Source organism: Astatotilapia calliptera, chromosome 2 (assembly GCF_964374335.1).
Source record: "Astatotilapia calliptera chromosome 2, fAstCal68.1, whole genome shotgun sequence".
Lineage (NCBI taxonomy): Eukaryota > Metazoa > Chordata > Actinopteri > Cichliformes > Cichlidae > Astatotilapia > Astatotilapia calliptera.
The window spans coordinates 37,123,703-37,150,400 of record NC_137423.1 but is presented as its reverse complement, the minus strand read 5'-3'; the positions used below and the strand labels follow the sequence as shown (position 1 = coordinate 37,150,400).

The following is a 26,698-nucleotide window of genomic DNA, read 5'->3' as shown; positions in this document are numbered from 1 at the left end:
TTCAGTGTGTTAAGAATGAAACTTTAACTAGCATTAAATAACTGAAAGTCTATTAAAGCTTGAGGTTCGAGGCTTTGGCACTTTCCTAAATCGGCAAAATGCCTCCTCTACCTTCAAGATAGCAAGACTGTTTTGGCACTGTGTTTAAAAAAACTACATATATTACAAATGAATTCATCAGAAGACATAAGCTCACTGATATGACTAATGCAAGAAAAACTTTAATTTGGTTTATACAAACATTCAAGCAGGGCTCTCTTAGAATTCAGAGCTGCGTTTATATCTGCAGGGATCTATAGGTCTACATGTCCTTTCTCAGACAAACCGATAAATGTTTAGAATATGGATGAAATGTTTTCACATTTCTGTGTTAAGCTCACCATACTCTCTGGGGAGCGAGGTGTCTGGCTACAAGACATTGCCTGGCTTTGTGTTAACTTGGGGGCAGTGGAGTTTCATTCCAGTGCAAGGCTGATGGTACATTTGGTGCCAGGAATCACAACAAGCTTGCTGTGGAACACAGCTGCCAACATGCACGGCTGGTCCGCTCGCTCTCATAAAGTGATTTTGCTTCTGTCAGAAGACTTGCAGCATCTCAATGCAGCGTGTTAATGTTGCAGAACAGAGAAATATGATTTGCGATCACCTCTTGTGGCTGTAATGATGGTGATGCAGGAGTGGTGTTTGTGTCAGTGGATTCTCTGGCTGTGGGAGATAGTGGGGCTAGAAGCATTGTTAACAACATTTCAGCAGTGCAGAGGGGTTAACAGTTGTTTTCACTCCATTTGGGACCCACTTCCATCAATATTCATCCTGAGGGAAGACTCTCCGGAGGAAGGCCTGCCCTCCTTTTGGATTTGGCCTAATCCAGTTTCCAGAACAGATGCTGATGTCACCAAGGCGCCTACAGTAACTCCCTCGTCTCTGATCATCATCAAAATGATGGCAAACATTGTTTTCCTTCTCAAAACATGTTAGCTCCAAATATTTTTCATGGTGGCTTGTTACTCCTCCACAACTCATTAAATTCATCCAGGGAGAAATGCACCAGTATGTGAACTGGGACACTGTGAGCTCACTTAATGAGCCGTGACTTATGCAGGGGAGTCACCTTAACCTTTCCTGTCCAGATGATCATCAGCTAACCATCAGTCAGGCTGCAAGGATATGAGGTTAGGTGGGAGAAGGAGAAGAAGGAACAGGTAATTAGAAAGGGAAGATTTAAGGAAGATAGAGGTCAGAGATAACTAGCAGGAGCCCAAAAAGACACAGATGTCCGCCATCCTCAGGAGACATTTCTGCACTGGCTGTCTCCCTTCATACAGAGCAGTGGAGTTAATGACATTTTCTCGTGTCTGGGCTACAAGCCCACCATTCATTGATCTCAGCGTGGTCAACACCCAATATCTCAACAGTCACTTTAGACTTATAGGCGTTCTGCTGAGCAAAACCTTTTTAAATATCATCTGCTTTCCTTCACTGAAGCTACCTGAATCATCTTCTTTGACTGGAAAAGGGCATGTTGGTGCAGCATGGAGCTCTCTTACCATGTGAAAACAGGACTGTGTGATATGACAAATTAGTCAATAGAGGCAAACAAACAGTGTCAACATCTCATGGGAGAAATAGTCATAAATGTTTAGTGGAAAGGGAAATATTGAGTGAAACTAATGCTTGCTTGTAAGAAGAAGGCTTTGTCTCTCTGAGCCGTTGTTAAAATGTTACTGTGATAGTTGTCGATGAGGTCCAGCTTCTGTTTAATATGTAATAATTGAATTTGAATAATTCATTCTAAGAGTTCCCCGTTAACTAAACAAATATATTAGGCAGGAAATTAGATCTCTCTGGTTTAGCTGTTCTATGTATTTCTGCTTTATTACATGAAACAGAGATGAGCTGCATGATATGGACTCGTGATTTCAGAAACGTGGTCAAGTCTTCTCACATAAGACATTTTGAAATGTTCTAGCCAAAATTACTACTCACTTTCAAGTCCACCAATTTATTTGAGTAAAGAGGGCTCGAATGTCACCAAAGACACACGTTCTCACATGAAGCCATTAAAGCGAACCGAGGCTGCTTTCATCTGCTGAGGCACACAGTCAAATTAATGTTTGATTTGGATGTTTTGCTACGCTAAGCAGGCCACAAAAAGAACATTATTGTACAAAAAAATAAAAAAATCAAGACATCAGATGAACATCATTCCGTACGGACACTAAAATTGAATGAGAGCATGCACTGGCTGTTACTCATTACTACCGGCTGACAGGGGTAATTGAATTCTGCCTGGAAAACATTCACTTTATTTATGACGAGCATTTTCTGGTGAAAATGTGGACAGCAGAACAGAGAGTGTTCGTTGCAGGAGTGAGTTTGTTGTTTTGCATTTTTAATATCTCTAAATGTGGATGATAAATAAGAAACTCGTCGCTGATAATGTTGTGTTTGTGTCTGCTGATGCTCACCAAAGTATCTCTTAGATGTCTCCAAAGTTTTAATGCAGTATAATTTGCAGGTGTTCTGCTCTTGTTTTTCTTAACCTACTTTGGCATCTGAAGCTGGAAGCATACCCATCCAATATTTTCCAAAGGCTAGGCTGTAATCCAAATGCTCAAGAAAGACATGTTTTGTTATTACATATTATGACATGGTTCTGAAGTCTTTCCATTGTTACATAGCCGGCGTAATTCATACCAGGGTACTGGGTCAGCAGCCTAGCTTTACCTTTACTGGATCTGCGATAGACAGGCGACCTGTGTAACCCGCCTGTCACCCAGCGACAGCTGGACAGGCTCTAACCCCACTCTGGCTATGAATCGGGTAAGTGAAACGAAAAAGATGGATATGTTTTATTTTGAAAAAGTGGAGTTTCTATCTACAAAATGATAGAACACTGAGACTATAACTCTGCATACAATAGGAAATCAGTAAGAAGTTGTTTTTGTGCTGCCTGCAGTTTATATTCTTGGTAAACCGTACCTGCAGAGCGTATCTGTCATGTGGTGTGACAGTTTAGGTGTTTCTCATACTTGAAATGAATTCTACTTGGCTCATTTGAGGTATATCCTAACCAACATCCAGCAGCAGGTGAATTTGTGGATTTTATTGGCAGGAAATAACTGTATACTGATAAAACACTGCTGTTTGTCAAAGGCGAAATCATTAAAGCTGTTAAAAGAGTCACTGACAATATTTACTGATGCTAGAAGAAAGACAGAGTAGTAGTGCGTACTGTCGTAACTGTACTTGAATGAGCCCAATACCTTGTTTGTGGAATAGTGTTCTTCTGACTTCACAGTGGATGGAAAATTGAGGGCAATTTTGTGTTTTGGAAAAGGGTGATGGAACTCTGGCCTTTGGTAAATACTTTTATTTACCTTAGAAATGATTGTGCGATGGCAGTGGAAACCCAGGTATTGGTAGGGCAGAAGGGAAAATCATTTGACACAGTGGCTATTTCCTAAACGTATCTAGCTTTTATTGACCTGAACTATACAACCTCAATTTTGGCTTGTGTATATGCATGCATCTTTGTGTGTATGTGCATGTCTGAATACAGCCTTTCAATTCGAAACCTACGCAATGCAACAGTCCTGCAATACGCTTCTCCTTTTTGTTCTGCAGGTTATAGTGTTTTTTTATTTATTTTCAAATAAAACTCAACTGAAACATTAAAAAACCAATCAGATATCACAAAGAAGGTTTTGCTCTTGATAGAGGTGGGAAACTTGGTGTAAGGAACCTTCAGCATAAACAGACTAATTAAATAAATCATGACATGTATGAAACATCCGATGGGAATGTCAGCTGAGTTTCCTGACAGTATAGTATGATTGCAATGATTTTCCAAGCTCATACACCCACATTGAGAAAAGAACATAGAAAACATATCAGATTTTAAAAATGACACATCTTATTATTTCACGAAAAATAGATGTTTGATCAAATCAAATCAAAATTTATTTATATAGCACATATTAAAACAACAGTGTTGACCATAGTGCTTCACAGTCAATAAAAACATGAGACAGTTAAAACAAACAATAAAAGAGGACAACAAACAATAGGTAACAACGCAACAAGCTAAAACAGCCAACTAGACAGAAACAAAAGCCAAAGTAAAAAAATAAGTTTTAAGACGTGATTTAAAAGACTGGATAGACTCAGCAGTGCGAATATGAACGGGGAGGTTATTCCAGAGTCTGGGTGCCACGGATGCAAAGGCCCGGTCGCCTCTCGACTTCATTCGAGTCCTAGGTTGTGCTAGGAGCCTGTGGTTGGACGATCTAAGTGCTCTGTTGGGATTGTATGGATGGAGTAAATCAGAAAGATAACTGGGCGCTAAATTATTCAAAATATTAAAAGTGAACAAAAGAATTTTAAAATCTATACGATATTTAACAGGGAGCCAATGTAATTTGGCTAAAATTGGAGTTATGTGTTCATGAATTCTCGTTTGATAGCAGCATGTCTCAAAAAGTTAGTGAGCAACAGAAGGCTAGACAAGTAATTGGTACTAAAACGAAATAGCTGGAGGAATTAACTAATTAGATTTATTGGCAACTAGTCAGCAACATGATTGGGTATGAAAGGAGCATCTTAGAGAGGCAGATTTTCTCAGGAGTAAAGATGGACAGAGGTTCACCAATCTGCAGAAAACTGCGTCTACAAATGATGCAGCACTTTCTGAATAATGTTCATCAGTGTAAAATTGTGATGACTATCTCATTATTTAAAGTACATAATATATCATCAGAAGACCAGAATCTGGAGAAATGTAACAATGCAGCCTTTAATATTGGCAGCTTGAACATCTGGAATGGCAATGTCGATGCTTGAGTGCATCATACATGCAGGGAAGACCTTGAATATTTCACCAAGACAATTTTAAACCACATGCTGCACGTACAACAACAAAATGGCTTTAAATTAGAATTGAAGCATGTTAATCAGCAGACCTGCTCAAGGGATTAGTAGTACTATATGTATATGAAGTTATTATAATGAAAGCATTTAATGCAATAGCTTTATGGTCATTTTGAGGCTGTATATTACGAGTGCATTACCAGTGTGATATCTTGATCACTTTGGTATAAACTAAAGTAGAAAAGCTGTTACTCAGTACTGACTTATTGTTAGCAGCTGATTTGACAGCTCAGTAAAACATTCTCAACAAAAGCTGATATTATCTTTCTAATTGTAAGTTTCACGTTAGCTGAAGTGACTGGTACTTAAAACAACAGCTACAACATGAATGTTGGCAGGAAAAATGGTTACAGTTTTTGAAATTTTCCAAAATGAACACACTGTTGATTTCACCTTAAACGAACAGTAAACCTCAGGTGTTAACCATTAGAGGCTGAATCAAATGTACTAGTCAGAAAAAGGAGATGGTCTCCATTCTGGGATGATTGCAGCCTGCAGCTGTGCAATGGTCATTGGTTCTGATTGCCTCTGATGAACATCGTGTCCCAAGCGTGCTCAGTAGGGGACATATCAGGACTAAATACTGGCCAAAAAAGTCTGTGGTTATGGTCCTGTACAGAAGGACCTGCACTGCACTGGCATCGAAACAGTCGCAGACGTGGGGACCTGCCACAAGAATGGCACAAGGACGATGTTGTAGTACCTCACCTTAATCAAATTTCAACCAGATTTTGATTAGATTAGGTGCTCCGCATGCAGCATGGCTGTACCCCAGCCTTGATCGACGAATGACAATGTTGTGTATACACTGTTTTAATCTTGCATTTATTTATTTATTCTTACTAGCATAAACAGTGGGCAGGTAATGTTGTTGTCTCAAGGGGGAGTGTTTGGGATCAGGGATAAGAGGATCAAGTGACCACTGCAGTCATACATTTCAGAAACATTCTCATGGATGTTTTTCATGTCTCTGTACACAGCTTGTGGCTAATTATGGAAGCATAATAGTGTTTGCTCTGCTGTTTTGCTTGGGTAATTAATCTTATTACTGTGTGTTGATCAAACCAAAACAGTGTTTACAGTCGCAGAAGTTTCAGTCATTTTTAACAACTAGTGCAACCCAGATCATGCCAGATCATCGGCATTTGGTGGGTGTGAAAGCCAGCAGGCACATATGTTGTCTGCTATTGTTAAAAAAAATGAGGACAGCTAAAAGGATAATCTCAATAAACACGTCGCTACTAATAAACACAAAACACATTAAGTGAACCTGAGGAGCACAGCTAATGCTATCTGAGGCAGCTGTTTAACAATCACATTGAAATGTACCTTGTGTTAGAGGCTTGCGTTCACTTAACTTTTAATAATTCTGCCCAAATATCATGGCAGTTTTTCCCAGAGGCTGAGAATTTGTTGGTAGTTTATTTCTGCACTTTAATGATCTTTCCTAAATTTCTCACATGCACGGAAAGCTGTGAAAGCGTAGCATGAAAGCATGAAGTTTTAGCTACGTTGGGGGAACTGCTCATACGAACGACAGTGAAGTTCACATCCTGAAAGGTCACCCAGCAACTCTGAAGTACATCTGATGAACACTTGGGGGAAAAGGCAAAGAACTGAAACCCACACAGACATTTGTCTGTGCATTTGCAGCTTTCCAGAGAACTGCTAATCCATGCAAAATGAGTGACTGAAGTCATTTGACGCAGTTAAAAGAAAACCTCTTCAAGTCAAAATTTGAAAACTGCTCATCCAAAGTGATTTTAAAATGGACACTGCATTTACTTGGGTCCCTTGAAATGCATCAGCTGAATGTCTCCATCCAGCAATTTTCTGTTACTTAGATGTTTAAAAGACTTCAGTATCCCACAAGTCAAAATTGGGTTAAAATTGAAAGATCTAGTAGACTTCCAGATCACACATAGCTGTTGTTTTAACTCCATTCAGATGGCTCTATGTTGTCATCACTTGCCTGTCTTGCAAGCAATGACAAAATGCAGGAATCAAATCAAATTTGTGTTAGCGCAGTTGTGTCTATTTGGTTGAAAATGTCCCCTTATAAATAAGCAACCCAACTGAAAGGGAAGCCAGAGACAGCTTTTGAAAAAAACAAACAAACGCATCAAAGATGAAAAATTACAGTATGAAACATACAGACAGTGACTGCAGCTTCAGCTCTTTGTATGTTAGAACTTCACTTTTCTCGGCAGCTGGCTGACGATGGACCAATAACAGCACCTGCAGAACGGTTGTAGCGCATATTTTTAACACTGCCCCCATCTGACAACAGGTGATCTCTGCAGGTAGATGACCAACAGACTGCTACTGCCACTGAGCCCATAATACTCCAAACATAAGACTTAAGTGAACTAATCAGCTGTTCGGCAGCCTTATATTGCTCATATTGGAAGGGTAGAAGGATGATTATTGTGACAGTTCAGAGGCCCAGACAAAGAAGCAAAGTGACAAACAAATAGATGGTGAATAGAGACAACATCTTTTTTGATGTTAAAAACTAAACTTCATAGAATGGGCATTCATGTGGCTGTTTGATCATATAAAATGGCAGTTAAATACTGAGTAGAAAATAACACGCACATGCACTTTTGAGCCAATCAGATTATCAATTTAAGTGGTCTTAAATTGTGCAGTAAAATTAACAGTAGCTAGCAGCACAGATTGTGTGGCTAACAAAGCCTACTTTTAGACTAATTGGTTAATTATTACAGATTTGTATTTAGTGAACATCTGTAAACATTTGTAGTCTGTTATGATGATACATAGGCGTAATAATAGGCTGTCCCCCTATCAGCCCATAATAATAATGATGATAATAATAATAATAATTTTGTAAATGGGGACTTCAGGTGTGCATGTTGGATATTTACAGCTCTTTGCATGATATATAAATTATGTAATAACAAATTGGTTCTAAAAGGGGTCTGTATTTATCCAGAGATATTCAGGGCTATATAAAAGCCAGGAAATGTAGAAATTTTAAATAAAGTCTAGTCCTCAGTGGGGTTGTTCACAAACACACACAAGCACACACACAGGTGGAGACATTTTTTACTTTATTAAAGAGATGTAGACTATTTTTCATATCTTCAGAAGCATTTCAGTGAAATGCACTTTTTTCCTGAAACCATCATGGAGACGCAGAGAAACCTTAGAAACCTGACTGGCTGTAGAAGTAAAGAAACTATATATGTGTAATTACTCACGATCACAGATTTGCTGAAAATCTCTTACAGAGATTATAGTAGCAAGTGGAAACCTGCACATTTTTAATAAGAGCATAATCACTTACTAGTTGGACGAGTGCTCTCTTAATGTATTTATTTTAAATCATAGAGATTATCTGCAGCTTCAGCAATGGAAGAGATGCTTCTCACCCAGTCTGCGTGCTAAGTATGGCCCTGGAACGGTAATCTCTATGCTTCTCCTCCTCCAACCGGCAAGCTGCAGAATGACACCTTCTTCAAAGCACAGCTGTCAAAAGTTTGGGACAGATTACCTGGCTTTCATGCGCATGCATTGCTTGGGTGAACCTTTAGGAGATTTTTAAATGCAAAGTTGGAAATGTGCATCTTGTCTATCTGGCATTCAGCTCAGCAGCCGGTGCGTGTTAGTGATTTCTCTTGTTCGCTTTGAGTGACTTGCCGTAGGGGGGGTAGTTCGGCTTCAGCTCTCCGTGAAAACATCATCATCTCTTGACAGCCCATCATAGCTCGGGCTCGGCTTTATAGCACGGTGAATAGCGGGAGTTTTGCCAGAGACGCTAGCTCCCACGGACACGCTCTCAACCTGAACAGTTCGCCTGCACGCTGCGTGTGTCGGAGGCGAACTGTAGTGTTCCCCTTCAGTCACCAGCCGGGCGCGTCGTGAGGGCGGGCTCGCCTGCCGTAGCTAAAAGGTCCCGCTTCGACTAGCTGCTCTCATTGCAGTCCAGTCTGCCGAGCGGAGCGGACTGACTGAGGAACAAGCCCCGTCTCCATTCAAGGATTTTTCCTCCACTTCATACACTTCGTCCTACAGCACAGGACCGACGGGAACCGCACACCGCCTTCTGTGGACAATGTTTCTCTTGCAGTACACAGGTATACACGCGTCAAGTTTTATTCTACTCCCGGTTATATTAACAGCAGAGATGTTATTTATTTCTCCCCATCTACTTATTCTGCTGCAGGCTACAGTACAGTGTATTGGCGCACGGCAGTTAGCGCACGTTTTGCCACATTTTGTCGCTCATCTGCGTTATTTGATGGAAGTTATAAAAGCAGGCTTGGAGATTTCCTAGCTGTGTTTAGTCTCTAATTGTCGGGCGTGTACCAGCTTTTGAAACCGCAATAGAAGAGCCGTGCTGCCCGTCTCCACTGTGGCAGCGTTGTTTTTTTCGCGTGTCTGAGCATTTGATGTACAACGGGTGAGCTTTATAATGAGAAATGACCTGCAGTATTTCCCCGTGCGGATGTTACAGTTATCCCTGTAACGGAGTCGTAGCTCTAATCTGGACTAACCAGATATGCTTTTTTATTGATGGAAGTTTTCAGAATGGGTTGAATCCACGCTGACGCCGGATCACTGCTGTTGAATATCGCATATTTTCACATGCCATTCAGTCCGGTTTCTGTTGTGTTTGGGCAGCATCACCGAGCCTGGTGAGACATTATACTGGATGGGCCTATCTCGCAGGGTAAGCAAGTTGTTTGGTTTCTTTGCTGCGACGTCCAACAATTAGGATTTCCGTGTCATTTATTCCCGGAATCCCCGCGACACATAAGCTCTGTTTGAAATGGGACATTTTCTCTGGGCTCACAGGATCTAATTAAGCAGCGATGTTGTTTGAACTCTCACATTAACCTGCTTACTCTGCGTTATTCTGCCAGCCCTCTGTTTATAGTCAGGGTAAATTTGCCACAGATGTCCCACAGCTTTGTTGTTGTTGTTGTTGTTGAGTGTTCTAATCTTAATTTTCTTGAGCAATGACTTGTCTCAAAGATTAGTCTCGTGTCATTAATTTGCCGTATTTCCGAATGCAGTGAGCGTAGTGACTAAACAAAGCGGTTTCCTGTTGCCCACTGTATATGCAGGAGTAAAGCAAAGTTGGCACACCTGTGAAGAGCAACCATCAATCTGAAATCCTTTATTTAAACATCTTTTAAATGTTTTGGGGTGGTTTTTTTGTGTGGTTATTTTATGTCACTATGCAGTGATGAAAAAAAACATAAGTCTAATAAAACAAATGATTCAGGGGGGGCAGAGGCTAGTGCTCTTGTCCAGTGAATTAGAGGGTTTCATTTTTCCGTCATACTCTCTTTTATCTTGCACAGACAGACAGGATCGGTTCCCTTCTCCTATTTCCTCCCCTTCCAGAGGCACAAACATGCCTTGAATCAAATTGAGTGGATGGAGGTCGAGTACCTCCCTATGACCACTGGGAGAGAATAGGTCCATCAGGCCTTGTGACAGCCATTTACCTCCACACTGCTTTAGTACTCTCTGATCAACTGGCAGAGCATCTTTAGATTGCCTTTAATGGCGTGAGGGAGGGGAGGCACTTTGCTCCCTAGATCTGTCAGAGAGACCGGATTTATAGGTTGTACATAGAGTGCTTGAGAAGCAGCTTAAATATTTCAGCTCTCTTTGGCATTGGATGATAGTGCTGCAGAACAAATTAAGACTGAATACAAAGTGGACTGCTGTATAATGCCAGGAGATTTAGCAACTTTGGAAACTCTTAAATTTTAATTGGTTGCTGCATGACAATTTGCAGTTTCTAAGTGGAGCTCTTATAGCAGTGCTGGCTGACGGAGAGAAAAATGTGACAAAAGACGGGGAAAAAGAAAAAATATGACTTATACGATTGGGAAATGTTTGATATAGTGAATAAAACGACTTCAGTGACAGCCTGACTAAGCAGGAATTTACTTGGTCTCGTCATAAATTGCTCTGTGTTTAGTAAGTTAAAACGTAGACATCACATAGGATGCTCTCTCTGTGCCTTAGCAATTCAAAGTCAAATCGCATGCCTTATAAGTGAAAAAAGGGAAACTAAGATAAATACCATAATAACTACACAGGACTATTAAGAAACTCTGTTGTTATATTTAAGGTGTGCTGGGCCTGGAAAAGTAAGCCAGCTGACTGGAGACCTGCTAGTTTATTAATTTTTGTGTCACAGAAAGAAGTGTTTGTGGCAATCACGAGCATATCAGTTTAAAATGGAAAAGCAGTTGGCTTCAGTTTCATCCACTCATGCGATAATCTCAGAGAGTCATTTCCTGACTCAGCCGGCCCATTGGACTTCTGTCACCTGACTGCTCCGAGTTGCACTGACAGACAGGTAGGAAGCTCTTCATATTACTGATGAGGAGAGCTGTGCACTCAAAAAGTGTGAGTTCCACTTCAGAAGCTTTGGTAAAGTGTTTGGTGGTGTCTGTTGGGCAAATCTAGCTAGTCTGGGTAGTGCTGCTTGTACTGGCATTATTAATATGGCTAAAACATTTTAACTCATTGGTAAGAATCTATGGATTTTGTAGAACTGGGTGAAAAACCTCACTGGGATCCAGTATTATCTACTTCATGTACTCTGTATCACTGTAGTGTGCATCCAGTCAAAAATCGAATAAATAAAAGTAAAGCTGGCAACTTTATAGTTTAGAATTCTGGCTTTTTATATATAGAGAGAAATGTTACCATTTTACCTCACAGAATTATCAGTAAGTTTTTAAGATTTGTACTGTTCAAATTTTGCCAGGGGCTGCTATTAGATTTTGACCAGTGAGATTATGGTAGTGTGTGTTTTGTCATTATGGCCAAAAAAAGTGTGTGCAGAATTTTGACCTTGATATGCTCATGTCAAAGTGAAACAACTGGTTTCATTTTCAGCCAGAATTTCAAGGGTTTTCTCTTAAAGGATGTCCTGATGTTCCCTTAGTACACTACAAGAAATGCAGCTGCACTAGCTGTTTAAATCCTTCTCTCCCTAAACGTAGTCATGTGTTTGGCTTACAGATCTATAAAAGCGCCTACTTTTTCCTCCCCCAAAGATTCCCATTTACCAATACTAGTAGATGGCGTTGTTGCATTTATCTAAAGAGTGAAAAATATGGATGATCTAGAGAGACCTAACTAACCCTAGGTGTTTTTCTAAACAGCTGTTGTTTCCTGGGGTTATACTGCTACTTGTGACAACTGATAACTAAAACTAATTGGTAAGTTTTAGAGTGCAGAAATGCATAGAAGTTTTCCATAAACCTTATTTGTGGATAACAGTGTTTCATCCTTAACTTTCTGTCTTGAAACAACAAGAGCCATTCATTAGAAACACATTACAAAGCTCCCAATAGGAAAATGATGTATATCACCTTTTACAAGGTGGTTGGCTACTTTTGTCAAGTTATTTCCTTTCATTCGGTGCTATCACTCCTGCACCATCTGTTAGTCTGATGTTTAAGGCTGTTGGTGTGGTGGCTTGATTGTTCGCCTCACTGCTGGTCCTAAATCTCTGTAGCAGCCTACTGTAGTGTAATGAATGTTGCTAATTCCTGTGTCTAATGCTCACTTGTATGTGCCCTCCAGGAATCCTACTTAACTTAGTCTAAGTGTTCAGCCTCTGAATTACAACAGAAGTGCTAAAGTGAAGCTAAAAATCTGTTCAGGTTAAAGAAATGTATATTAGCTTGTGGAAGTTTCCTGTGAGGATCAGCAATGTTGGCAGCAGCCGCAGTTCAACCTGCCATCTGGTATTGAGTAGCTAAGAGAGCTTGGCAGCCTGAAGGCAACCAACTCGGGGGCTCCAATGCTATCACCGACAGAGCTCTTCATTACTAATCACTTTCAAGATAAGCAGCCACGCAGAGAACCTTGAAATTGGAGGTAAGGACTTTGCAACAGCAAGTTCAGGAGCTACATGAAAGATGAAGTGAGCCATCAGACTTATTCTACATTTAAAGTTTGTGAGATGGGATTGTGGCTGCAGTGCTGCTGATTTAAACCCAGCTGACAGTCCCTTTGAGCAGAAGACAAGAGAGTAGTGGTTTGAAGAAGCTGGATTATTCTGTTCACCAGGGAGATGCTGTACAACTTTTCTACATTTTCATGACTTCTCTCAAAAAACCTATACTGAACACTTACGTCTTCTGCAGTGGTTCAAAAATTCTGTGTAATTTGCAATCCCATGGGAGTTTTGGTAGGCTAAGCCAAAATTTAACAAAGAGATTGGATCCTGTCACTCAAATAATGTTCATGTGCACCCATATTTCACAATGGCTCGCTCTTAAATGTAAACACACTTTCACTTGTGCCGAATCAGTTCAGACCCTTCAAACCAATACTATTTGAACTGACATGGCCTGCATAAAGGGGGAAGAAAGCAGTAGGATTAACAAAGGTCTGGTCAAAAGATTATGCACTGAAAGATAAATTCCAAGAGATTTAAACATGGCAGATATGGAACGGTGATTAATAACAGACAACGTAACTCAAGTTAAATTTATATTGTTCCTAACTTTTATATGTTATATGTGTTGCTTATAAGAACTAATTGGCCAACCTTTGGTTTGTGGACCTCGGCATTAGCTTTGTGAACTAAGGTAGCGGTCCCCAACTTTTTTTGCGCCACGGACCGGTTTATGTCCAACAATATTTTGTTGGATATTTTAAGGTGTTGCGGTTAAATACAACAAAATAAAACCAGTACCGCTACCAAAAAAGATGATTTATTCATAACACACGGGAAAAGACCCAGAGAAACAGAGTTAACAATAAAATCATAACAAAATAAAGATGAAATACCCTGAAAACCATAAATTTCACTCTCGAGGACCAGTACCGAACAACTCACGGACAGGTACTGGTCTTTGGTCCGTGGGTTGGGGACAGCTGAACTAAGGTGCACACACCAGTTATAATTGACCGGTTAAGCCTTTACAACATTAGGCAGCAGCATCCTAACAAATACACAAAAAGTTGTTTATATAGATTCACTGACTCACTGGTCAGGGACTGGAAATGGCTGATGCTCTGCCTGGGCTGGTGATCATCTAGTGAGTCTCGGATTTCAAGCTGATTTATTTTACACATTAGCATGGAACTTGTCATTAGCATGACATGTCCATGAGGAAAATCGTTTTGGGTACAAGACAAATAATGATAGCTCTTTTGGGATGTATCATTTCATAGTAATGGAAGATAAGAAAAGACAACTCTGACTGAAATGGTTGTACCTGGTAATGTGGTACTTCTTGGATAATAATCCTTAGTATTTATTTTTAAGGTATTTGTGCTGTATCAAGCAGGGCCAAAAAAAACCCCAAAATACTTCAAAGTAGCAAAATGTATACCATGATGGATCACCAGAGGGATGTAGGACACAAATGTTGTACATCCTGGAAGTTAATTGTGCCCACTGCTGCTTCAGAGATGGTATTACAATAAATCATCTCCCTTACAATTGTACGATAAATCAAGCCACTAAATGTAACTTCTATATCACAGTTCCATTTTATTTGGATTTGTTTTTCTTTGAATGTAAGAATAATGTATTGCATATACTGTGGATTCATTTGGGAGGAGACAAAATGTATTAAAATAAGTTGCATGGTATTTATGTCCCTTTTGCTTCTGTCCTGTGAATCAGTTGTATAGGAGCTGACCCTCTTGGCCAAAATCTGTCCTTCACAGCATCGATATGTTTAACATTTCCCCCATAGCTTAGACCATGGTTCAGCAGTTTGGACCAAAGAACAGGGGTGTCCAGAGATTGCTTGTCTGGAAAGCAGCCATCACTCTACTGTAATAGAGACTGAGAGCTTGGATTTATATGGCTCTTACTTTGGGAAGAAGAATTGGCTTAAGGGGGGGAAGGAGCTTGAAAACAAAATGGTACCAGAATGGATCCAAGAATGCATTATTAATAGGGTAGCCGAGGTTCTCTGTATTCTGTCTTTTAGGGGCATTTTGCTTGTTGGTGAAGCTCTACAAGTAATAACTGCGTTTTTATGGAATGATAGAATGGCTATGAAAGACTCGCTAACTTTATATTCTAAGCCATGTTTACATGATGCCTTTACCCTGTGTGGAAATCAAGTTGAAAGACTTGGGGTAACCCTGGAATTTTCCATTTGCAAGAGACATTTCTGTGGTGAATTTTTCTTTGGGGTGTTTCTTTCCATTTTGAATCAACAAACACTTACTCAAAGGTCCCCACTGTGTAGAACCTTTTCATAGCACCAGAGAAGAGAGGGGGGGAAACCCTATCTGAAATGGAACTAGACCAGCTGAAAAGTCGGGTGCTTGAGCTCAAAGGAAGCCCTGTACTTGCATGTTTACTGCACTGAGTCTGGCTAGAGTCAGACCCCCGCTGCTGGATAAATGCAAGGTTTTTTTTTTTCTGTACTCAGCACATCTTACTGGCCAATATTAGTTCTGTAGCTTTTTTCTTTTTTATGAAAGGTCAGCATTTATGGCAGGATGATACAACACCAGTGTAATATCTTTCTTTCTTTTTTCTTTTTTTTATACCCAGGAATGTGGTTTAGTTTCCAGTTGGGTTCTTTAAATTATAGCTCCATCTATTTTGGAACATTGGAATGACAGTTGAGGTCAGCATTTGGTTGAACCTAAGAACGTCAGCGACATGACTGGTGTGAGTTAAATTCAGGACGCGCACATAGATGGATTAAGTTCACAATTAGACCCTTTACTGGCCTTTTACTTTGGTTTTTAGGGAAATAAATATCCAAAATCTCAACAGTTTATCATTTGATGCAACATGTTGCAGGTTAAATAAGTTAAATAAATGCTCATGACATTGCATATGTAATCCACGTAAGCAGAGTTGGTCAGGATATCGTTAAGGTAAAGAGTCAGCGTTACTCTGGTAGAGTTCTTGTTATTTCTGAAGAGTTAAAGAAACAAACATACAGAAAAATAATCCAGAGTATGGACAAAGGTCCTCTATAAGGAGTCCCAAATTTGATCTCTCACTCCAACATCATTCTCGTTTTCTGTAAAAACACAGTGACATTGCTGCTGTTCATTAGCCCGATTTAAGAAAGCACCTCTAGTGTGGTTAAGGCTCAGATTACACCCGTTACCACACTGGCAAAGTGTCAACAAACATTCTTGTGATAATGTGAAAAAGGGGACTCAGCAGTTCAGCTTGAGCCATGTGAATTGCCACTGCACCTGTTCTTTGAGTTTTCATGCTTCTCATGAAAGGCGTTTTAGTGAATGCTGGAAAAATGAGCAAATGGAGTGTAACCGAAGCACATACCAAGCAAAATGGTTTATATTAATACGGTACATCTGCAGCAAGGTATGTTTTGTTTTGGCTATCCAGATGAGATGGAGAGAGCTGGAGCTGCTTTCAGTGCCAGCTTTAAGTGTAAGCATAGATCTTTGCTGTGTGCCATACCCCATCTCTGTTACCTCTGGAATATAGGGGTTTTTTAATAAGGGAGAAAAATTGCCAATTTCAATGCTTGATTTGAGAGCAATATTGGTGTTGATATGAGGTGAGAGTTGTTAGATAAAGGTCCAAGGACTGAAAAGCTTCTGTGTGAAGTCATAAATCCTCAGGATTGCCCATGAAACTGCTGTTTCAGTCAGACATTTAAGACATGAAAGAAGTCGATACCAGTGTCTTCATTGATGCTTGATGGACAATTTTTATTTGATTCAAATGTTGATAAAGACTTTTAAGGAATATCCAAAAGCAGGAATATGTTGGCTTTAAGGAAATGTAGCTTGATATGTCTACACATCTTTAAATACTTGTTGATTGTTTTCTGTCAGTCCCAGAAATCGATAGTTGTTTCTCTTTTTGGCTTTGCACAGTTCATATAGCGTTGTTTGCTGATGTAAATTCAAAAATTAATTAACATAATCATTCCTAGATGCTTAGTGGTGTTCGAAGTGGAAGCTGTGACCTTTCGGACATATGCTGACAACAGCTGACTTAACAGCAGGGCACTGAATACAGCCATTACAGACAGAGAGGTAATTGAATTCACAAATCACCATGGCTCTAGGTTTATGGTGGCATTGGACTTTATGGCTCATATGTCAGAAGCTGGTAGGCAGTTTGTCAGAGGAGGCTTGGTAGGAACAAGAAGGTGGTGAATGGACGACCATCTGAACCTCGCTTCAGGGTGGCTCCTAAAACAGCTCTTCCAAAAGAAATCCTGTTAAATATTATAGCTTTTTATATAGCTTATTGAAATGGACCAAAATATGATTCATGGCTTCTTTGTGTCCCGTTTTCTTTGATTGAAATTGTCCTTCTTACTGCCTTCTTGTAGTATTTTCCTTTTATCCTGCCCCTCGTTGTGCTTTATTTCTTCAAACATCAGCTTCTCCTCCTTTTTCGTTTTGCTTTCCTTGAAGGCAAAGTCAAATGTATCTAATGCAACAGGGTGGCTGATGATAAAGTGTGTGTATATGTTTGAAACTGGGTGTGAGGAATAGCTAAGAAGAATCTTTTCCCTGCCTTCCTCTCAGAAAGCTAAAACATACAGCAGGTTCTCAGTCATGCTTTCTGTGCCTGTCCCAACAGAAGTCGAAGAGGTGGATCGATATGAAGATTAATTATTGTGTCCATCTTGAGGGTTGCACCGATAGCCTGTATTTTTTCTGGCCTCTAGTGAGCACCCAAATGCTTCCCTTTTTGACGAGCGTTGAAGCTTTAGCTTGTTAGTGTGGTCTGTGGACCGAAGCTGCACTGAGAGAAAATTGGACCAGGCTCCAAGGGTAACTCGTTGAGGCTCAGTGCAGCTCAGCTTAGCACCATCACCAGGCAAACCAGGGGTCCCGCAGCATTTTCTGGGCTTATTGTAACCTCCTGGATATTAGGTATTAGGTTACCCGTTCTCTAAGGTATCAAAAGGGGAAGAATATCCTGTAGGCTATGGTGAAAAGATGGCTTTCTCCTGAGCTCACTGCATTTTTCAAGAAACAACTCCAGGCTAAGAATATTTATAATCTTATGTGCAAGCCCATAATTACTTGAAGTAGAAATGACTCCTTATGTACACTGCAGTGGATCACTCTGCTTCTAATTATTTAGCAGGAGTTTGTGCAATTTATCACTGCGTCTTTTTTTTTTTAAAGCATTTTGATGTATTGTATTTTGAAATGTCTAGTATGTCATGTCAATAAATCAACAGCATGTGTTTTGAGTATAAGCCTGAACTGCCTATACAGGAAGAATTTGCTGACAGCAGAATGATAAATTTCCCTGTTGAAGTCCAATGGAGCGTTTTAGTTTGATAAAGAAATGTCGAAGATGTGTCATCAGATGAACTTGAATCAGTCACAAGTAGGTGTCACTGGGAGATGTCGGGAGCGATTATGTCGCTCCAAGCAATCACTGGTTAGACTGAGGAAGATGATAATGGAAAACATTGTCAACGTAACCAACAATCTATCTTTCGATTGAGTCCCCTCAGAAAGATTTTTGCATCCTTATGAGTTGATTGTGATGTGCTACCTTAATGGATTGATTTTTCCAGATTTAAAGAATGTAAAGTCCTAAAAAGCAAAAGCATGAAACAGTAAAAGTCTCTGGCTTTGATTTCATACTGTATCTAGTTTTGTCCAGAGCGCCCACGTAGTACCTTCTTGAATTGTACATGCAGGAGTCATACATTATGCAGAAGAGCTTGTCAAGTCCCTCACTTCAGTCTAATCTTGATTGGACTGTTCAGAATGTAATATAATGACAGTAATTCTGCAGTGTAGAAAAACTTGTCCAGCTCTAGTTAATTAAGGAAAAGTGTTGAAGTCTAATCTCTGAAGGATGATACAGTTAAAAAACGCTTACTTTTGTAAGTACATTAGTACTAAAGTATATTTTGTGTTAGTGACATGTTAACTTTGACATTACAATGTTTTGACTCTCCTTTACTATTCCTACTCAGAATTTCACATTATTTTGTGGTTATTTCACTGTTGCAAACTGTCATGCTTCAATTCAATTCAATTCAATTTTATTTATATAGCGCCAAATCACAACAAAAGTCGCCTCAAGGCGCTTCATAGATACAGAGAAAAACCCAACAATCATATGACCCCCTATGAGCAAGCACTTTGGCGACAGTGGGAAGGAAAAACTCCCTTTTAACAGGAAGAAACCTCCGGCAGAACCAGGCTCAGGGAGGGGCGGCCATCTGCTGCGACCGGTTGGGGTGAGAGAAGGAAGACAGGATAAAGACATGCTGTGGAAGAGAGACAGAGGTTAATAACAGATATGATTCAATGCAGAGAGGTCTATTAATACATAGTGAGTGAGAAAGGTGACTGGAAAGGAAAAACTCAATGCATCATGGGAATCCCCCGGCAGCCTACATCTATTGCAGCATAACAAAGGGAGGATTCAGGGTCACCTGGTCCAGCCCTAACTATATGCTTTAGAAAAAAGGAAAGTTTTAAGCCTAATCTTAAAAGTAGAGATAGTGTCTGTCTCCCGAATCCAAACTGGAAGCTGGTTCCACAGAAGAGGGGCCTGAAAACTGAAGGCTCTCCCTCCCATTCTACTTTTAAATACTCTAGGAACAACAAGTAGGCCTGCAGAGCGAGAGCGGAGCGCTCTAATAGGGTGATATGGTACTACAAGGTCATTAAGATAAGATGGGGCCTGATTATTTAAGACCTTGTATGTGAGGAGCAGGATTTTGAATTCAATTCTGGATTTAACAGGAAGCCAATGAAGGGAAGCCAAAACAGGAGAAATATGCTCTCTCTTTCTAGTCCCTGTCAGGACTCTTGCTGCAGCATTTTGGATTAGCTGAAGGCTTTTCAGTGAGTTTTTTGGACATCCTGATAATAATGAATTACAGTAGTCCAGCCTGGAAGTAATAAATGCATGAACTAGTTTTTCAGCGTCACTCTGAGACAGGATATTTCTAATTTTAGAGATGTTGCGCAAATGGAAGAAAGCAGTCTTACATATTTGTTTAATATGTGCGTTGAAGGACATGTCCTGGTCAAAAATGACTCCAAGGTTCCTCACCGCGTTACTGGAGGCCAAGGTAATGCCATCCAGAGTAAGAATCTGATTAGATACCATATTTCTAAGATTTTCAGGGCCGAGTACAATAACCTCAGTTTGATCTGAATTAAGAAGCAGAAAGTTAGCGGCCATCCAGGTCTTTATGTCTTTAAGACATTCCTGCAGTTTAACTAATTGGTGTGTGTTATCTGGCTTCATGGACAGATAGAGCTGGGTGTCATCTGCATAGCAGTGAAAATGTATGCTATGTCTTCTAATGATGCTGCCTAAGGGAAGCATGTATAATGTAAACAGAATTGGTCCTAGCACTGAACCCTGTGGAACTCCATAATTAACCTCAGTGTGTGAAGAGGACTCTCCATTTACATGCACGAATTGGAGTCTATTAGATAGATATGATACAAACCACTGCAGTGCAGTACCTGTAATACCTACAGCATGTTCTAATCGCTCTAATAGGATATTATGATCAACAGTATCGAACGCTGCACTGAGGTCTAGCAGGACAAGCACAGAGATGAGTCCACTGTCAGAGGCCATAAGAAGATCATTTGTAACCTTCACTAAAGCTGTTTCTGTGCTGTGCTGAGCTCTGAAACCTGACTGAAACTCTTCAAATAAACCATTCCTCTGCAGATGATCTGTTAGCTGTTTGACAACTACTCTTTCAAGGATTTTTGATATGAAAGGAAGGTTGGAGATTGGCCTATAATTAGCTAAGACTGCTGGGTCTAGAGATGGCTTTTTGAGTAAAGGTTTAACTACAGCCAGCTTGAAGGCCTGTGGTACATAGCCGATTATTAGAGATAGGTTGATCATATTTAAGATCGAAGAATTAATTAATGGCAGGACTTCTTTGAGCAGTTTTGTAGGAATGGGGTCTAAAAGACACGTTGATGGTTTGGAGGAAGTAATTATTGAAGTTAACTCAGAAAGATCAATTGGAGAAAAAGAGTCTAACTTAATATCAATGGTACTAAGAGTAGCTGTAGATAATATTACATCTGTGGGATGATTACTGGTCATTTTTTCTCTAATGATAAAAATTTTATTTGTGAAGAAGTTCATGAAGTCATTACTAGTTAACGTTAAAGGGATGGTTGGCTCAAAAGAGCTCTGACTTTTTGTCAGCCTGGCTACAGTGCTGAAGAGAAACCTGGGGTTGTTCTTATTTTCTTCAATCAGTGATGAATAGTAAGATGTTCTGGCTTTGCGGAGGGCTTTCTTATAAAGCAGCAAACTATTTCTCCAGGCTAAATGATGATCCTCTAGATTTGTGACACGCCATTTCCTCTCCAGCTTACGAGTCATCTGCTTTAGGCTACGTGTTTCAGAATTATACCACGGAGTCAGGTACTTCTGATTTGAGGCCTTAGTTTTCACAGGAGCTACAGTATCCAGAGTCGTACGTAGTGAGGAGGTGAAATTATTAACAAGATAATCGACCTCTGTTGGGGTAGCGTTCAGATAGCTGCTTTGCTCTGTGTTGGTACAGGGCATTGGAGATGATAACAGTGGGTGGATTATATTCTTAAACTTAGTTACAGTGCTTTCAGAAAGACATCTACTTTGATAAAGTCTACTCTTCACCGCTGTGTAATCAGTTATTGTAAAAGTAAATGTTATCAGGAAATGATCAGACAGGAGAGGGTTTTCAGGAAACACTGTTAAATGTTCAGGTTCGATGCCATATGTTAGAACAAGATCTAGAGTGTGATTAAAGTGGTGGGTGGGTTCTTTTACATTTTGAGAGAAACCAATTGAGTCTAATAACAGATTAAATGCCATGTTGAGGCTGTCATTTTTAGCATCTACATGGATGTTAAAATCACCCACAATAATTATTTTATCTGAGCTCAGAACTAAATTAGATATAAAGTCTGAGAAATCAGACAGAAACTCTGTGTAAGGCCCAGGTGGACGATAGATGATAACAAGTAAGACTGGTTTCTGAGTTTCACAGCTGGGGTGGACAATGTTAAGCATCAGGCTTTCAAATGAATTAAAAGTCTGTCTTGGTCTTTCATTAATTAATAGGCTGGTGTGAAAAATTGCTGCCACACCGCCCCCTCGGCCTGTGCTTCGAGATTTCTGGTAGTTAGAATGGCTCGGGGGTGTTGATTCATTTAAACTAACATAATCATCCTGCTGCAACCAGGTTTCTGTAAGGCAGAGTAAATCAATTTGTTGATCAATTATTAAGTCATGTACTAACAGAGACTTGGAGGAGAGAGACCTAATATTTAATAATCCACATTTCACTGTTTTACTCTTTGGTTCAGATGTGGATACTGTATTGTTCTTTCTTTGTGATTGTTTATGTTTAAGTTGTTTGTTGCTGGTTTTTAGTTTGTTTTTTGTCTTTTTGGAAGCTGACACAGTCTCTATGGAGATGGGTTTTTGGGGGGGTAGCAGGAGGAGAGAAGCTGCAGAGAAGCATGTAAGACTGCAACTCTGCTTCCTGGTCCCAACTCTGGATAGTCATATTTTGGGGGGTTTAATAAATTTGTCCATATTTCTAGAAATGAGAGCTGCTCCATCCAAAGTGGGATGGATGCCATCTCTCCTAACAAGACCAGGTTTCCTCCAGAAGGTTTGCCAATTATCTATGAAGCCCACATCGTTTCTGGGACACCACTCAGACAGCCAGCAATTTAAGGAGAACATGCGGCTAAACATGTCACTCCTGGTCTGATTGGGGAGGGGACCAGAGAAAACTACAGAGTCCGACTCTTGTCACACTCTGTTGCATAGAAACAGAAAATATTGTTTGCGGGAACTTTGAGACACGGCGCTCATCTTTACTTGCCAGTCGACACACAATTGCACTTTCAAATCACTGCTGGAATGAAGTTGTCAGCACTAAGAATGGTGAGGACAGCTGAATGCGTGACTGCGCACACATACTTGGGCGCTTTGTTGGTGTGTTTGCTCTGTCTGTATCGAAATGTGTACTGTTGGAATCGAGAGCACAGCGTGTCAATCGCCTATTTGCGTTTGCATTCAGAGATTGAAGATTTACAGAATGGAAATAAAATGACTATTAAGTCACTATGTGTGAGGATGTAGCAAATAATTCTATTCACTATTTGTTACTGTAACAATATATTGTTAATTAAATGCAAAGAAGTAATAAAAATAAAAAATGCAAAATTTGTCATTTTTGTCCAATGAACTGAAGTTTTATTCCATACTTGAAGAAAAGGTCAGTTCATGTAATGCGTCTGTCAAGAGTAAGAAGACAAATTATGTTCTGGATCTTGACCCAGAGTTTCAGCTGACCTTAACGGATACTACAATAATAAAAAGGTGTATAAAGCGTAAAATATATACCACAAGTTTCACAGGCGTGGATTAAACCTAGTCCCAGACTGAGAAAAGTTCAGTGAAAATTTCTAATGATCAAAGTTTAGAGTCTAGGAATAGGTTTAATTATTTCTTGGGCTCTTAAGTATAAGGGTGAGGAGGGTCTGCTAAGAGCAAGACCACTGTTTAGTATTTTCGTGATGGAACTGAAGTTCGGTAACGACTTGCACATTTTTCTTATAGTTTTAAATAGTCTGTCATTGCCCCCTCTCGCTTGTCACACCGTATTCTCTCCTTTTTTCCTCTGTCATCATTTTAGCCATTAATAACAGTGCAACTACAGTCTCCAGTCTGCATGCTCTGATGAGTGATGGATGGATAGATGGCACAAAGAGAGTCAGAAGAGAACAAAGAAAACACAGGAGTGGAGCCAGGCTCAGCCAAATCATAGCCTCCAGTGCTATCCTCTTGCAAGATCTATGGGGCTTCATTTGTTTGTGCCGTTTTGGTAATTAAACAGGGGAGGCCCACTCAGTGGAGTCTGGCTGCTGGCTTAGTTTCTCTACCCTAATCTTCCCATAAGACCAGATAATTAATGGTGGAATGGCAGGAGTGCCCACAGTCCTTCTGTTAATGGAAGGGATTCATCTTGTTTGCTCAACTTACTCCATGTTTCTTTATTCAGAGCTTGGCCATGGTGTCATCGCTTTGGTGGACGAGGATATCGAGACTTGGTATCTGTCCAGACATCTAATGACAAATGATAGTGTGGCAGCATGGCATAGACGGGGATATTTTCAGCCAAGACTTCTCCTTCATCTTTGGTGTCAGACTTTATCAGTGTTGTTTGTTTTACCCACATATTATATGGATCATGAGTGGAGTGCTTAAAGTTTATTTATAGTTTATTGCACATGTTAAAAGCTATGGTTTGTGACTTCACTGTGGCACTCAGCCTCAAGCCAGTTGGTTCTTCCCAGGGGAGAGAATCAGAGTAACTCACCATATGACAAGATGTTGTCCACATCTTGATGGTAATGCAGTGATTCTGAAATATTTATCTGCAACCGAAGAAGGAAATAATACTTGTACAAAGTCAAAGTATTTATTTATTTACTGTACTATAGTATTAGGGCTAGTATTTAGTTTCAATTTAGGTGCAAATTTTGATAACTTTATCCCAACTGTTCTGTTTTTTTCAGTTAGTTTCTTCTTTCTTTAACTGCAACTTCTACTTACTTTACTCTGATTCTTTTCATTAGCACCACACAAGGAGTGATAAATGGATCAGTATCAGCATTTCTAACTGTCAATAAATTAAAAGTCTAATAAAAAGCAGAGATGGGAGAAGCAAGTATCACTCAGAAGTAATGCATTTCTTGGACTATTTTCAGCTACGGGTTAATATGCATTTTAAGTAAGTCATGTATATGAGATTGGTGTGTTGCTCATTTATGTGTTGTTGTGAACACAAATAGGTCTGGTTACTGAAGATGGCTATAGCCGATCAGTTAAGAAAGAAATATTTATGGATTTTGATCTTAGTTTTTGTTCACAGTAAAAGCTATTTAAAATATTACTGAGCATTGTCTTTAAAGGCTGTGGTGGTTTTGTGTATGTTGTGAGAGCAAATTTGTTTCCCAACTTGATGTCATATTAATTTCTGTTTGTTTATTCATGGTCGTAATTAGGTGACACATTTTTTCTATGACTCAGATACATGCGTCGCCATGCAGGCGCACAAGATAAACAAACTGAAAATCTGAATTGGAAAACATTTTTTTAAACTTCTTTAATTTTATTTCATTCATTACTTAGATTTAACTTAGTGCTGGTCTCTGTGTCCCTGGATATTTCCACATTTAATCTGTATTCACTTCCTGTTATTGACAAATGTTGGACTGAGTATGCCCTGTGATGCACAGGAGGTGGACATGTAGCCTGCAGGTAAACAGAGCTGTGAGGAAATAAGAGCTATGCCCATGGTGGAAGTGTTCCTGTGGGCAACTAGCTGCTCAAGTCTCCCCTGAAGCAATATTTTGACAAAGGCTTTTAAAGAGCCGAGCTGTCAGCTTTGGCTTCCTGACCAGGCCCTCATTAGCTAACACCACCACCAAAAGAACAGGCTGATAGAGACGCCTCCTCAGCAGCACTCGAGAAAATGCCTTTCTAACTGCAAATTAATTTTGAATTGGGGATTCATGGGCGAGAACAAGGTGGGGAGCGCTGGTGAAGTGGGCTTCTCTGTATGAGTGACGTGTCACACAAATTCTCATTAATGTGGATCTAGCAGAGAACTTAATCCCCAGGAGCTGCTTAAAGGTAAACAGAACAGTATGGAGATTAGAAGCTGACATTTTTGGGGGGAGATCCTGTGCATTATGGGATTCCTGTGGGATTCCCGCTGGATGGGAGTCAGTTTCACTATTCATTACATGACTCCGACAGGACAGGGGAAAAAATCATTGGGAACCTAGAGGACAGGAATAAAGAAGCTGTGTGTCTCTTGCGGTTGCTGGTCAGTCACTGTTGAAGATTGATGGCTTCATCATGCATCTGCAAACTCCAGATGCCATCAGTGTATTCTGGAGTGACCTGATAAAACCATATGCGCTACTTTTAAGTTATCTTTAGTAGTTGCCAAATGCAACACGGACTTGGGGATAATTGCCTTTCACAGATGTAAAGCAGGCAACAAAATGCAGCCTGCTGAAAATCACCTTTATTGAGAAGCGCAAGGTGCCGTGAGATGATAACATATCATTGAAATCATTATATTTCTTAAAGTCTCTCAGTGCCAGCATTTATTAATGCTTAGCGTGGACCTCTGAGGAATTCAGACCAATGGTATGGAACTGGTTCTTATGCAGACAGAGTTCAGCTCTAGTCCATCAGAATCCAGAAATAGCTCTGGGACGGCTGCTCTGGGACGGTGTTGATATTAGGAGGCTTTGAGGTATTTAGAGGTCTGTCCATGTTGGGGTTTCACTAAGACAGGTTCTATATAATGAAAAGTCTTTGCTAATCTGTCTGTAATTCTTCCACAAATCATTGGTGCATAAGTAGATTATCTTGTCTATCCCCTAAAATCCATTTACTATTCAAGTTTTAAAATCTAGAGCCTTCTTCCCAATAAGTTTAGGCTGCACCTGTTTGAATGCCTGAGGTAATTTAATGTTCCACATTAAAAACAAGCAATGCTAATTTCCCCTCAGTAATCTCTTGTTTGACATCCTTCTCAGCAGCCCTGTTTATAAACTAAACAAACCTATCGAACCCATTTACTTCAAATCCCGTGCATGTAGTGCCGTGTATAAAAATTCTGATTGGGTTAAAGTGTAATAGTCTAAGTGTATGGCTATTATTTTGTATGATGAAAAGTACCTTCCTCATCATGGCAGATAAATATTTATCCCAAGATAGACATTGTTGTTCGTGTGACTTTGA

The 26,698-nt window shown here is 39.9% G+C and overlaps 1 protein-coding gene across 9 annotated transcripts in view; it reads left to right on the top strand.

Annotated features, from left to right (window-relative positions):
* The window catches only part of enox2 (ecto-NOX disulfide-thiol exchanger 2), a 186,741-nt gene that overhangs the window by 50,443 nt on the left and 109,600 nt on the right, over positions 1–26,698 (top strand). Inside the window, exon 1 of one of the 9 annotated variants that reach the window (XM_026146457.2) lies at positions 8,578–9,029. The exons of the other annotated variants lie outside the window; for them this stretch is intronic. Coding sequence (XP_026002242.1) covers positions 9,008–9,029 — 22 coding nt within the window. The 5' untranslated portion in view covers positions 8,578–9,007. Of the gene's footprint in view, positions 1–8,577; positions 9,030–26,698 lie in introns of those variants that run through there. 9 annotated transcript variants of the gene reach the window in all.